This window comes from Molothrus aeneus, chromosome Z, assembly GCF_037042795.1.
Source record: "Molothrus aeneus isolate 106 chromosome Z, BPBGC_Maene_1.0, whole genome shotgun sequence".
Lineage (NCBI taxonomy): Eukaryota > Metazoa > Chordata > Aves > Passeriformes > Icteridae > Molothrus > Molothrus aeneus.
In genome coordinates, this window is record NC_089680.1 from 12,746,861 (window position 1) to 12,761,010 (window position 14,150).

A 14,150-nucleotide genomic window follows, 5' to 3' on the forward strand; every position below is an offset into this window, starting at 1 on the left:
GGACACAAGAAAAACAAGACACTAGAATTTTATCAGCAGGCATGTATAAAAACTGAGCCCAAATAATCAGCTGATCCTTGAACTTCACATTACCCTCATCTTTAAATTATGGTGAGTGGCACTGTAGCAGTACAACACACAGAATGCAGTATGTGCAGTTATGTCAGCATAATTGTTCTATTGCATAAAGCCACCACATAAATATAGTATATGACACAAAAGTCTTCGAGCTAGACTGGTCTTCCACAAGTCCAGCAACAAAACCACACAGGAAGCATTTGTGAAACACAATAAAGCAGAGGGAACACTGGAGATAAATAATAATGATCTTTCTCCTTGTCTATGTTCAAGTTACCATAAGGATCTACAGCAACCTTGGCATTTCTGTACTTTCCTTCTCACACACAATTAATTCTGTTATCCTACCAGTGCTATCTCTCCTAATCCAAGCTGGGCACGTCCCAAAGTCTGCCAGGCATCCCAGGAACGCGGGTTTCTCTGGACAGCCATTTCTGCTGCATGCACTGCTGGAAACATTTCATGTAAAGACATCAAGACCTGTATCAGAAATAGAAAAAGAAGAGGAAGAAAAATAAGCAAAACTGAAAATAAATTTAGCTTTTCTGGGATTACCCAGGCAACAACCACTGTTTCAATAACTAAGATTCATCTTACCTAGTTTTTTTTTAGTTAAAAGCTGCTTGTCTGACCTCAGATAGTCACCCAGACTCATTCCAATCCCCACAGAGCAAAACGAGCATGCTAGAGGATAATTCACCCAAATTATTTAAGCAATGCTATTAGAAGTAGATTAACTGCTTCTGAAGATGTCTCTCTTTGTCGACAAACCCTACAATCTATAGACGCATAACAGAATAGTCAGGACAAACACATGGAGAGCTAAACATAATAAATGTGCAAGTACTGTTGAAAAACTCCTGGACTGTACTTATTCTTTTTAATAGAGAGCTGTAATCTACCAGAAACAGTGCAGTGCACATGATATAATTATAGAAACAATCCCTGTAACTCAGCATGGAAAAAGACCTTAACAATGAGTGCTGTATTTAGAGAACAAGCATTCAGCAGAGCTTAACTTAGACGTGAAGTCACCTACATTAAGAAAGGAAAAAAGTGTTTTCTGAATGTGAAAATCTCTGTTACTCAGCAGTTACCATAGGATTATTCTCCTTCCATTGAATCTCCATAACTAAGACAATAAATCACAGTTAGCAATACACAATGTGGCTCAAAGCTTGCCTTATGTTTCCAATACCACCATGAGATTGGCACATCACCTGAAGATCTGTCACTCTGAGATCATGATTTCAGACACCCACATGCTATGGTGATAGATACCAGTGTAAGAAACAAATGACAACTGCATTCCTGCAGTATGATGAGAATGTCAACCACAAGGGTTAGACTCATGTGTGGGCAACCACTTTCATCCCAACTGACCACAACTATGATGAATAATATTAGAACACGTTAGGAGTATTGCTGAAGTTCAAAACAGATTTGTTTAACCTTACTGTTCTAGGATATATTAAACAGATAAATATGAGTGTTGGAGGATTCAAATGTGATGATCTTGAGTATTTACCCAAATTAACAAATAGGACATGAACAGCACAGAGGTGAGCAGTACACTGAACAGAAGAAGAAGAGGGAAAGGAGAAGGCAAAGATTTACTACAGAAAGCAACCCTGGACTGAAAAAAACAAGAAACATCATAAACATGGATTGTGAACAGCCCTTTGGATTGATACTTCTGCTGTTCTGTGTGACTAAACTTTTCTAAAGACTAGTCTTATGGCTTCACTTTAATTCTATTGATGGACTGTACCTTAGAATTCAGAAGTACCTAAAAAATCTTCAGAAAAACAATCTACAGCAGTATATAATCTTCCCTCTTTATCCTGCTCAATGGTTCTCAATGTCTGCATTTTGTATCAAAGTCTATGATAAATGTTATGTGTTTTCCAAAACTTTCAGATGAATTACATTTCTATGGGCAGTTTCCTCTATCTGCAGCAGATGTGTGAAGTGAAGCAAACTGTTACTAGTGGAGAAGTGTACATCCTACCGAGATGAAGGGATTCTGCATCTATCAGCTATCTTCTACATCAGTGTCTTAATGTATTTATTCTCATAAGAAAAAACAAATCCAAGTATGCATTTACAGGAACATTTTTATGCATCCCAAGTACTCCGTATTTCCTACCAGTACTTTCTACTGCAAACTAATTACAAAATATCTGTGTAAGTGCTTAGGAAATCATTTGTAGTATTTAATGAATTTTACTGGTTTGTTTACTGAATTATTACTTTACTAATAAAGGCAGTTATTCCACTTTCATCTATTTATGAGTATTGTGTGCACCAGCATAAACAGCTGCTTTAAAAATGCTCTTCCAGATCATGTAGTAATTACTTTGCTCCTAATAACTTTGGCATTAGATTCTCCAAGTACATTCAAACAAACACACGTTTGAATGTATGTGCATTTTTATCCAACACAGGTAGTTTTTTTAGTTATTAATAAAATGACTCAGCTACACTTGTCAGTCAGTATAACGAATATACTTATTAATGCACACTATTTTCCTACACTTTCTTTTCAGGTGAAGAGGTGATCAAAATGAACCTACAATGGCAGATATAAATGTGTGCAGCCTCATCTTGGCTTACTCTGCTCTACTCTAGCATGAGTAGATATCATTATCACTTTTATTAAACATCTCTGTATGTTACTTGGAAACTGAACCAGCAAACCCGCTATTCCACGCCCGAAAAACCACACTGAACAAGGAATAAAAAACACTGCCAGCACAAAGATTTTCCGTGCACAGATTTGACAAGTGGTGCTCAGCCCTTCTGGGGTACAGACACATGGGCAAGACAAAGCCAAACAGGAACCACGTGTGCTGTAGCCTCCTTGTCACACAGCGTGTCTGTCACATGCATGTGTGTATACACATACACACACACACTCATAATATATTTATAGTGTACATATAAAGTGATGTGTATATATATAGTGATATATATGTATAGTGATAATACTCTATTAGAAAACATTCTTAAAACTAATAGAAAAATTAGGAAAGTAACTTATGAAGCAGAAAAAACATCTCAAGACTCTCACTGTGGGCATACACATACAAAAACATATGTATGTGTCAAAAGTGACTGGAGGGAAATGTCTTATAAAGATATTCAGTAAGTGGATTTTCAGGACTTGCTTTACTCAAAGAAATTTATCTTTATTACATGTTTTAAAACAAAAACATCCATGTCCTATAATAATTTAACAGACTTTTAGAAAAAGTCATACAAGAGAAATTAGAAGAGTTAGAAGAACTCAGTGGCAAAAAAACAATTAAACATAGCAACTCTCATCAGGAGACTGACCAAGTATTAGAAATCCAGGCAGCAGAGTGATCCATCTTGTTCTGCCCACAATATTTTGGAAGTGTTATGAATCTGAGTAAGTTCTGGTTTTAAATGAGCTCAGTGGATTGAGGCTGAATCACTATATATAGATACATTCCACGTCCAGTGAAAATGACCCAATTCCTTTTTCCATCCAGTAACCCATTTCAAAATACAGATTAATAAAATTCATCCTACCCATAAGTAGTTTACATTTACTCATGCTCTGAAGCTATTACCATTGCACCATACAGAAATGCCTTATTGCAATTTAGATTTCTGGAGTTCAGACTAATTTTTTGACAGTTTACTCTTCTCCGTACACATCCCAGTTTAAGAAAAACAAATTTAAAATAATCAGCACTTACTAGCTGTTATAACTACTAGTTATAATCTAAACTTGGGATTCTAAGTCTGGTCATGTCTTAAAAACCTTGTAATTTCTTAAGGAGGAAGAGAGATAGAAGTTGATATTATTTCTTCACCGAGTTCAACATTAAGAAAGCCTTTAGAAGAGGGGAAATGGAATGATTTAAAGATTATGGGTTTCATATATAAAAACAAAGAAGTGACACCTATCTGATAGGCTGGTCCTGTTCAATGAATGCAAATTGAGGATGTAGCATTGAAGGAAACTATATTCTCATACAGCTGATGACACAACATCCAAAAAATTATAAAAAGGAACTTAACTGACAGTTTACATTTGAATTTACTTGTTTCTAAAAATACACATAAAAAACCTGCATCGTCTACTTTAAAAATTCTGTCATAGTTGCATAGCTATCTGAGATCTGAGGTCCAAGAGTCACGAGATAAGCAACACAACCAGGGGAATTCTCAGGAGTAGCACTAAATAGCAGCAAGTCTGGATCCCAAGACAGTTTGTTGTATAACATCACCATATATCAAGTCTTTTGATATCCCTCTTCATCCAAAAATGTCCCACATAGTCCAGTCACCAAATATTAAGATAAAAAATCAGAGTATGTCAAAGTCTGCTCCTCCATCTTTGTAGTTCAAAGCAGTAACAAAATAATCCAGTCAATATTTAAGAAATTCAGTCTACAATTAATTTCAAGCAGTCCTAGTGGCTGCATTAATACAGGCAGTCTTTATATATTCCTTTTAATAGACTTACAATACTACTTATATTAGGCTGCTGTTGTTGGGTCTTTTTAAAGATTTTTGTTTTTCAAAAAAATTGCAGACATGAACGTGCATAAACATTTACTTTCCAGTCATTGCTCTTGCGATGGAGAAACAGCTTAGGCTGGTGATGAAGTATCAAGTATGTATACTGACAGATCTTGCACACAAAGGAAAGTGGACCCCTAACCTATCAAAAACCATAAAAATCTGTTTTTAAATGGATCAAAGAGTAGCTGAGAGCAACAGAAAAAAATCTCATCAAATTCTATAGTTTTTTGAAGCAATTGAGCAATTCCACAGTTCCCATGTGATTTTCTGGAAATACACTTATTTCAAATAACTTTGACAACTAGGAACTTTGAACACTATTTCTGCTCTTCAGAAGTACTGAAAGGCATTTGTCTTACATCTGTTAAAATACAGATCTTTGAGAACTTACCACAAACATTTACAGATTCCCACAGTGCCATTATCATATTTATCTGAGCTGCATATTAAACAATGCAGTATTGAAAATGTTACATTTGCTGTTGAGAAAGGAAATATCCAAAATAAGGTTATCCTAATAAATGAAAGGGCATAAGAGAGATAATCAAGCCTGTGCAAAAAAAACCCACTTCATCCTCCAATGCTAATTCTCCAAAAAATTTTCTTCTTGACATTTTCTAACTGATAGAAAATTAATACAGACCATAAGGAATCTTTGCATATTGCGCAAAGTCATTCCTAAAATGAATCTCCTCCTCTAGTATGTGACACACATATCAAGACAGGGGGATTTTTATAGACCCAGAGCTCGTCAAGGCATTTCTGACACTGCTGTACAGTTCCTCCAAAACATTTTCACTGAGCTACACTGTAATAGCTGCAGTATTTGTGCTGGTATGCTGGACTGGAACAACACAGTCAGCTCTAAGACAGTATCTTTTGAATATTGGCCACAATATTTTTTGAATGAATTACGCATTTGTTTTGGCAAAAGTGGATTTCTACAGTTCACATCAATGCTTTTAGAAGTACAAAGGTATCAAATTACACATTCTACTAAACAGCTTCCAGTAAGCATAAGTCATACTGAAAAAAATCTGCAATAATTATTTGCATGTATGAAAGAGGCATTACCAATTGAAACATTACATGTTTTATTAAAAAGATTCAAGAAATAGTTTTATAAATGTATATTTTGTACACAAGCTTTTCTTGTGTTCTCATTCACAGTGTATCAAGTGTTACACAACACAAGAAAGTGAAATCTAAAAGAAATGGTGCAACTGCTGAGAACTGCTCTCTTTTTCCACAAAGAAAGCAAAGGCATGGTAGAAGAGAGGCCTGGGCTCCTTCAGCATTTTTTTTCAGCTTTCATTATTCTCCACTTGTATCATTCGACAAGAACAGATAACTCACAAGATGAATCACAGTAACAGAGCTGTTTCTCAGTTCCTCTTGGTCAGCAGAAAAGCTGTGTGTCTCTAACTCACCTTTGTCATTTTGCTGAAGTACAGGGACTGGGGAGCCAAGTAACCAACAACCCCTCAGAACTATTATCTGGAGCACAGATTGAAGCACATTGTAGCACTCACCTCTTTGGATAATTCACTGCATCATAGCTCCAGTCCAGATAAGCTTACACACTTCAGAGCTGTCTTACTATTTTCAGTGTGAAAATACTTACTTTTGGTGTAATTTCAATTAAACAGAATGCTTTTGGGGACCTATCTTAAATTCTTGCATTCACATAAGACCATAATAAAAACAGTTACAAGAGAGCTGTTGACTAATTTGTCCTGATGAGCAGAACTGTTCTGAAATTTTTAACAACTTTCTGTTTTATTCAAAACAGAGTTAAATCTTTAAACTATGATAATAAAATTTACCAACACCATCTTCACATCTTAGCAGATGTGAAGACCTTCTTTACTAGCGAAGTTAAACTTATAAAGGAACAGCTATATAAGTTAACACACTTAGAGCAATCTGGAGTGCTGCTAATAAAGCAGAATTGCGTTATCCTGTGTCTTCCAATAATGCATAATCAGGATTTGAAATTCCTTAATACATAGCTCTGCAGATATTAGAAATTGACACATGAACAGAAAGCATTGAAACAAATTTGTTGAAGAAAAATTTTCAAGCACTTCTATACACAGAGAAGTCCAAGGCCAAAACTTGCTGGAGCCTGGGAAAAGGATCAGGAGAGGAGCATTGCTACATGCTCGTGCCATTTGGGCAACTCTTTTCCAGCCATTCCACTAGGCTAGACAGATCTTTCACTTACACTAACACTTATGGAAAGACAACAAAATACTTCTCCCAAAACAAGTTAAAGAAAAACCTTAAGCCATAAGAATCTCTCAAACCAAATGCATAACCTACTAAGATCTAAACCTTCCACAGCTACATAAAAGAAAAGCATCCTTCAGTATTCATTGTCTTGAAATGAAGTCCTGATAATTCTATTAATTCTTTTGCAGAATCAAACTTTCTTCACCAGATAAGATGACTGTGAGGAGCAAATGTGGTAAAATCCATTAGAAAAAGCAGCCACCACACCATGGAAAAGAACCAGCATTGATTCTTGGGGTTTGTTGGGGTTTCGGTTTTTTTTGGCTTCTTTTTTGGGGAAGTAGGGGTGTTAGGGTCTTGACTGGGGTTTTTACACAATAAAATAATTAGAGTAACAACACAGATTTTAAAACTGAACAGTATAGCAAACTTCCTAAAAGTTACATAACACATTCACCATTTTTTTTTTCTATTTTCCTCTCTTCCTCAAAGAATTTAGTTTTTCAAGACCACTTGCTGAAACTCAATAGGCACATCTTATGGGGCCTGTTGAGATGGTACCTAGAATCTGGAGGGTTCCTATGGGAGTCAGGAGAAAGCTGGAGTGGGACTTTTTACAAGGGCATGTAGTGACAGGACAAGGGGGAACAGCCTCCAACTGAAAGAGGGCAGGCTTAGATGAGATATTATGAAGTATTTTACATGACTGATTTATCTATGTAACACTGAATACAAAACCAGAATGAAGCAAACCATTTGCACATAGTACCTGTGTTTCATATTGACAGTAGAGAGTATTAAGCCCAATCTTTAGAAAGAGCAGGCAGATTTTTAATGGTCAGATTTGCTAATCTATCACACTAAGGCTCTCCTTGATCCTTCCAATATCATTTTTTTCTCTCCAATGTAGCAACTCAATTCCAACCCAACGAAGATGTTTACTGTGACTGGCTGGGATAACAGCATTATTCCAATTTCTATTAAAAGACACCCTGTTAGTTGGTAAAAATTAAATACCTAAATTGTGTTGCAGTTCCTGTGCACAACAACTAAATAATGTTGCCCAGTACTTGTTCAAAAGCACAATGTTTTCTTTTCCAATTTCTGAACTGGCAAAGAATTGTCATGCCTTACCTGTGATTTCATCTCATAAAGTGTAGCATCCTCTGGAGTTAACTGAAGTGCTTCATCCCACTTGACAAGAGCCTCTCTGTACCTGTAGTTAAAACAGCATTACAATGTCAACACATTTAAAGGGACTGGATATTTCTTTTTATATCCTGACATTGTCCTAAAAAAAGTGCCATGGCATATGATTAGTATTAATAATTTTTCTAATTACTTGCCCATAAGAACTGTTTCCAGGAACTGGGTATTTTTTGTTCTGATCAAATAGATGCTAACTATTACTACAGAACCAACCTCAAGTGAATTTACAAGGCAACATTGGAAACCTGAGATAAAGCTTAATGACTTAAAACTAGAAATCTTGAACTGAGTCCAATTTCCCTCACTGTCAAAATCATCCTTAGCCAGGCATAAAAAATATATTCTGAACTCAACATGCCATGATACAGTCATAATTTAAAACTTCTTTTCCATTCTTAAAAGCCTACATTTCTGTACTGTAAGATAATGTAAGACTCTAAAGACATATAACAACTTTGGTATACAACTATAAGAAGGAAGAGGAATGTAAACAGCTATACTGAAATCACTCTTTGGGAAAGCATATACCATGTTGCTCTTTCCTAGGAGAAAGAACAAAACAGAAGAGTTGACTAAAACCAATAAAAAGTAGTCTTGAACAAAGAGGTAAAACTTGAACCACAATGAAGAACTGTAAAAGAATAGTGCAATTACAGTCTTTCAGCAATAAAGGTGGCCTTTCATCAACATTAATGAATCTGTGGGGTTATCACATGTTCTCTGAAACTTCAAAATCCACATTTATTATGGAACTGTGTGGGAATGCCTGTATTTATATAAATTACACTGCAAAGGTCTGAAAACAGTTACTCCTGGGAGGTACACATGCTTCCATTTTAATATAGTATAGGTAAAACTACAGCAATTTTCACACACCGTTCATACGAAACAGTTTTTATTTTCCCCTACTCCCCATTGTTCCTTCCCTTTCCTTTCTCCAGTTTTCAGCCCTCTGGGTTGTCACATAAAGACTTCAGAAACTTCTGAATCAATTCAAAATTGAAAAACAGACTGGAAAAGCAATGCAACTGAAGTCAAACTCTCGCTGTGATTCAGCTATTATTAGTTTGCAAATTACACTAGTAAGTGTGATGTTTGAGTGCTAAGCAAAGGATGTTTCAATAAATTTTCACATTTCCTCAAAGTTTAGGCACCAGCTGCACATTTTTCATCTCAGTTCATGCCCCAAGGGCAGGTGTTCACCCTAAAGAAATCATCATGACATTTTCTACATGCCTCAGTAGAAGAGTTATGCTGCTATTTACTTAGTGGGAACTATTTTGGGACAAGAAGATTATAGTTTAGTTCAAGACCTAGCACAGATTTGCAAATAAAGCCCACATGAATAAGGGTCTTCAGCTCAGTTAGGTCGTGTCCTGGCCATGCAGAAGGTGCAATATTGTGAGTACAGTAAAAAAGTTTAGTTACAAAAAAGTTTTGGAGAACAGAGAAATTATAGTAATAACATCAGAAACCAGAGAGGAGCGACCAGCACTGGCATTCTGCAAGTAAAAAGATGTAAGAAAAGAAGCTGCATTTCAGGAACCTTCATTTTTACTTCTATGAAGGGAACAAAATTGCTCAAAGCACCAATCTGAATGTGATAAAACTCAAAGCAAGAACCTGCTAACTCTGAAAGAAGGATCAAATATAACCTAATATCCCCCAAATCCTGCTGGGTTTTGCTGCTGATTTGCAAACAGTCTGCCAAGAGAATACAGATGGACAAGGGAGAAAAAGTAGTACATGCACAGAAACACTATGCTACATGTGTACTGTGTGTGAACAGTAAATAATGTGACTCTGCCTGTGAGCCTCAGAAAGTGTGATCCAAGAGAAGGAAGAACAGAATGACAGCATCACTTCCCAGACCAAGAACACAACAGCAGAGGGCCGGTGAAGGAAAGGCTCCACCTACACAGGACTGCTGACAATCAGCTTACAGTCTGTAGATACCCACAGGCCTGGGAAATTGTCTTCTTTTCAGTGCACTTATTTCCTTTAGAATGTCTGATAAAACACGTCGTCTCTATTCTTTTAAATACTCAGAAAAAAAGATCTTTCTATTGCTGCTCCAGGAGAAACTAAGGATACTGTCCTTACTAAGCAAAAATGAGCCACTGTTGCTTCCTCTAGAAATGGAAATTTAGGAAAATTTCTTTATAAAAAGGTAGTCCATTAATCAAAGAATGTTCTATCTTAGAATCTTAGGAAAAGATTATATAAAAGATCATATTAAATATCAACCACCATTCTGAAAAAGATTCCTAGGGATATAAGATAAGATTATAAAAACAGTGTTCCAGTAGATGCTTTATGAAAACCATAAACCTTGACTGAAATAAGAAGGGAGTTAACATGGGGGTAGTGTTACAAAATAAATCATTTTAAAAATAGATCATTTTACTGTTTCCCAGGATCTTTTTTTTGAGCTGAACTGTACAGCTTTACCACTGTACTTTACCATTGTGAGGAGAAGTAGTTTTGAGAAGGAAAGCTTTGATATAAATATGACATCTTCTTAGGGCTTGGAGCATCTGTCATTTAAGGGGAGGCTAAGATACACAGGACTATGCAGCCTGGAGAAGGGGAGGCTCAAAGGAATCTTACCATGGTGCAAAATTACCCAGTTTGGAAGCGGGACAGGCATTCTTCAGAAGATGGAATCAGACTCTTCTCAGTCATGCCCAGTGACAGACAAGAAGCAATAGGCACAAACTGAAGCACAGAAAATTCTGTTTAAGCATATCTCCATCACTGGAGATATTCAAAACTCAACTCACAACATCCTGAGCAACTCACTGTAGTTGACCCTGCTTCAAGCAGGAGCCAGAGTAGAAAAATCTTGAGTTCACTAGGATTTTATGACACTAAGATATTAGCAAAATCAGTGATCATGATTTATGGTATTATTATCTCTTGGCTAAATGAAAACCAATTTTAAGCAAAATATAAACAGACAAAAAATAGATCCATTAATTTTTAGATGTCTGGGATGGCTATAAAAATTTATCTATTGTAGTAGTAAAGTCACAGAATTCTAATAATGGACATAACCTGTTTTTAAGAGGTTATGAAAACAGTATTTCCAGAAAAATTAAAACCCTTATGCATACGTTCATTATAACTAAGCACCTAAACAGTAATACAAAGCATTGTTAAGATAAGACTATAACACTTTAAAATGTAGAATTCCTGTTATGTGAGTACACATAACAGGAATTATGTGTACTTAATCTACCCACAGTGATACTTATCTACCCACAGTGATTTTAGCCAAGTAGTATACTTCAGTACAAAAAACTACAATCAGAATTTAATTAGCATTTTCTCTTCTTTATTGCAAAGCTTGAAAAAGAAATAAATTACTGACAACTGGATACATCTGGAATGGCTTCAGGACAAAAGACCAGATAGATTTAGACATTTTTTATTTAACTGGCCATGAAATCCCATAGCTCCAGTACCCCTAAAGTACTGGAACTGCTCTTCTTAGATGTGCTCCTGACCATCTGGGAGCTGCAGAAACTTGGCACTTTTTTCACAGCCTGCCAAACTTTTGAAACAGGTATCTCGTGCTTACACTTCACTTTTTCAACACCTCTCCTGGGAAACACAGGATCTCTTGAACTCTTAAATAATATCATTAAAAAAGATTTTAAAAAATGTTTGAGGCTTCTTGGTAAAAAACCTATCATTCAGATTACACAGAGATCCATTTTTGAATCACATACATAAAATGGTAAAAAGCAGCACCCCACTCATGCAGGATTTAGAGTTCTATACTTTTACTCTCAGGCTTGCTTCAGGCTGATGCTTCTGGAACAGGGTTAGACAGGACATAATCAGAATGACACTGAAAATACCTGCAAATATAGTAAAAAGAGGAGATGGTATCAAATTCAGATAAAATGAGACACATCCACAGGAGAGAGGCAGAGTACAGGAGTACAGTGTCAGGAGAAGACATGAAGAAACCTAAGACCTGGGATTTCTTTTAGACTTGGGCAGATAGTCCCATAATCAAATGTTACAGGATAATGAGGAAAAACACAGACAAAGCTAAAAAAGGGACAGCAAATTTTAAAAAGAATATGCCTAATTGTCAAATGATCACAGAGGAGGAATATGAATGGTCTGTAGCCACCAGCAACACCATCTAGAACAATTTTAACCTACGCAGGGTCAAATTCTGAATTTGTTGGAAACCAGAGGAAAAGAACACTAGTAAGTAATTATACAGACTACACAAAAAGAGAAATGAAAATTAAAGCAGAAGTTGATTAGAGGAATAAACTTCCCTTTTTAAGATGGGAGATGATGCAGGCCTAGACTCTGGGAGAAAATATATAAACAACAGGTAAATGAGGAAACTAAGAAGGAAAAAGGAGAATGAACGTAACATGGCTTTTTTGTTTAACGTGGTTTAAAAACTTAGTATTTCTCTAACACAGATTTTCACAGTAAAGTACTTCCTCTATTGCGGGTGAGGAGGGAGATGTACAGCACTTAGTAGAATCATTTACAGAAGAACAGTTCATAAATGAGCAACAAGAAGTTGTTTGCTTAAATACACATAGAAAATTTATGTCCACAGTACATATAGCCTGATAACAGTCATAGGATTGATACACCTTACTACCTTGCTTCATGTGTTGAAAATGTTCATCTGAAGTTTTAGCAACTTCCTAATTTTTTGTCAGACAATTCTGACAACTATTGGTGAAACATGATCACTGCAGCAGAAAAACATGGCCATTTTGTGGTAAAGTGTCAAAGGTCACTTGTGATTACGTATGAAAAAAACAGCTGTTTTATTATCCACTTAACCTTTCAACAAAATGTTTTAATTTAACAGTCTCAGTTAGATGTGGCTACACAAGAGGTTCATGGCAATTCTTCAAAGGCCATACATGTGGGTCTTAGCCCACAGTAAAGGAGACATAAACAAACTCACTGCAGCTACCCTTTGAGAAGACAAACTCTTCTGAATTGACAGTGGGGCAAAACAGCATGAACATACCTGAAGCACATAATTTCAAACCCTACATATTGGGAGTTACTATTCTTGCACACATTAGACCATTTAAAATCAGAACATTAACACCTGGATACTTGCAGTGTACAAAATGAAAATACATCTGGTTTATACAGTGAGCACACAGCTCTGTTACATGTGAATCAGCTGAACATACCATAAAATTAAATAGCTACACAAGTATTTCAAAGACACTTCTCTCTCGCAACAACTTCCACAGAAGAGCAGATGGGAATTATCATTTCATCATGTGCCAAAAGTAACTACCATCCATCATGACAATGAACTACAAGACCAAATTTTTCATGTAAGCTCCACTCACCAGTTTCCTCATTTTAATTCCAGCCACAAATGTAAATATGGCTAATTTCTATCACTGTATCTCATAGGCAAATGCAGTTTTGAAACTACCTTTGTCAAAGAAAAATTATGAAATACAATAGTGGAGAAAGATAAACAAGTTCAAATAAAAAAAATCAATTACCCTAAAGCAAAAGCCATGGAATCAGGATTCTGATACCATCTCTGACACACAGCCTCTCTCACAGGAATAACATTTAATTTCCTCACATATGATATGAAAAAGTAATCTCAAAAAAATTACTCGCTACTTTTTCACAATCACTTTTTAAGACACAGGAATGGAGTACATTGCAGTAAATAATTAAAGCAACAAATACAGAGGAAATGGGGAGTGAGCAAACATGTCTTTCACAAGTACATTCTACACTGAATTGAGAGCCGAGGGCTCTGCTGCCTTTGACTTACTTTACCCCATTCTTTACAACCTGGTCAATCACTGTTTCATGCTCCACCCCACTCAGACACCTCACTTATCTGTAAGCAGACAAGAAAATTTGCAACACAAATGCAAATTTTCATTCCCAGGCCATCACTGTGTGCAATTTCAGGGCTTTGTTCCCAAAGGAGGCTTTGGGAAGCATGCATGCATGTGCCTACACTTGTCTTTAGTCTTCAAAAATGACAGCATTACTTAAGTTCTGACTGAGGAGAATTATATAGTTGGTTA

General features: G+C 36.1%; 1 protein-coding gene across 2 annotated transcripts in view; it reads right to left on the reverse strand.

Moving 5' to 3' along the window:
* Positions 1–14,150, reverse strand: part of TTC33 (tetratricopeptide repeat domain 33) — a 43,842-nt gene that overhangs the window by 11,515 nt on the left and 18,177 nt on the right. For both annotated transcript variants that reach the window (XM_066568821.1, XM_066568822.1), the window contains exons 3-4: positions 8,008–8,089; positions 427–558 (exon numbers count right to left, since the gene is read on the reverse strand). In XM_066568821.1, coding sequence (XP_066424918.1) covers positions 427–558; positions 8,008–8,089 — 214 coding nt within the window. The remainder of the gene's footprint in view (positions 1–426; positions 559–8,007; positions 8,090–14,150) is intronic.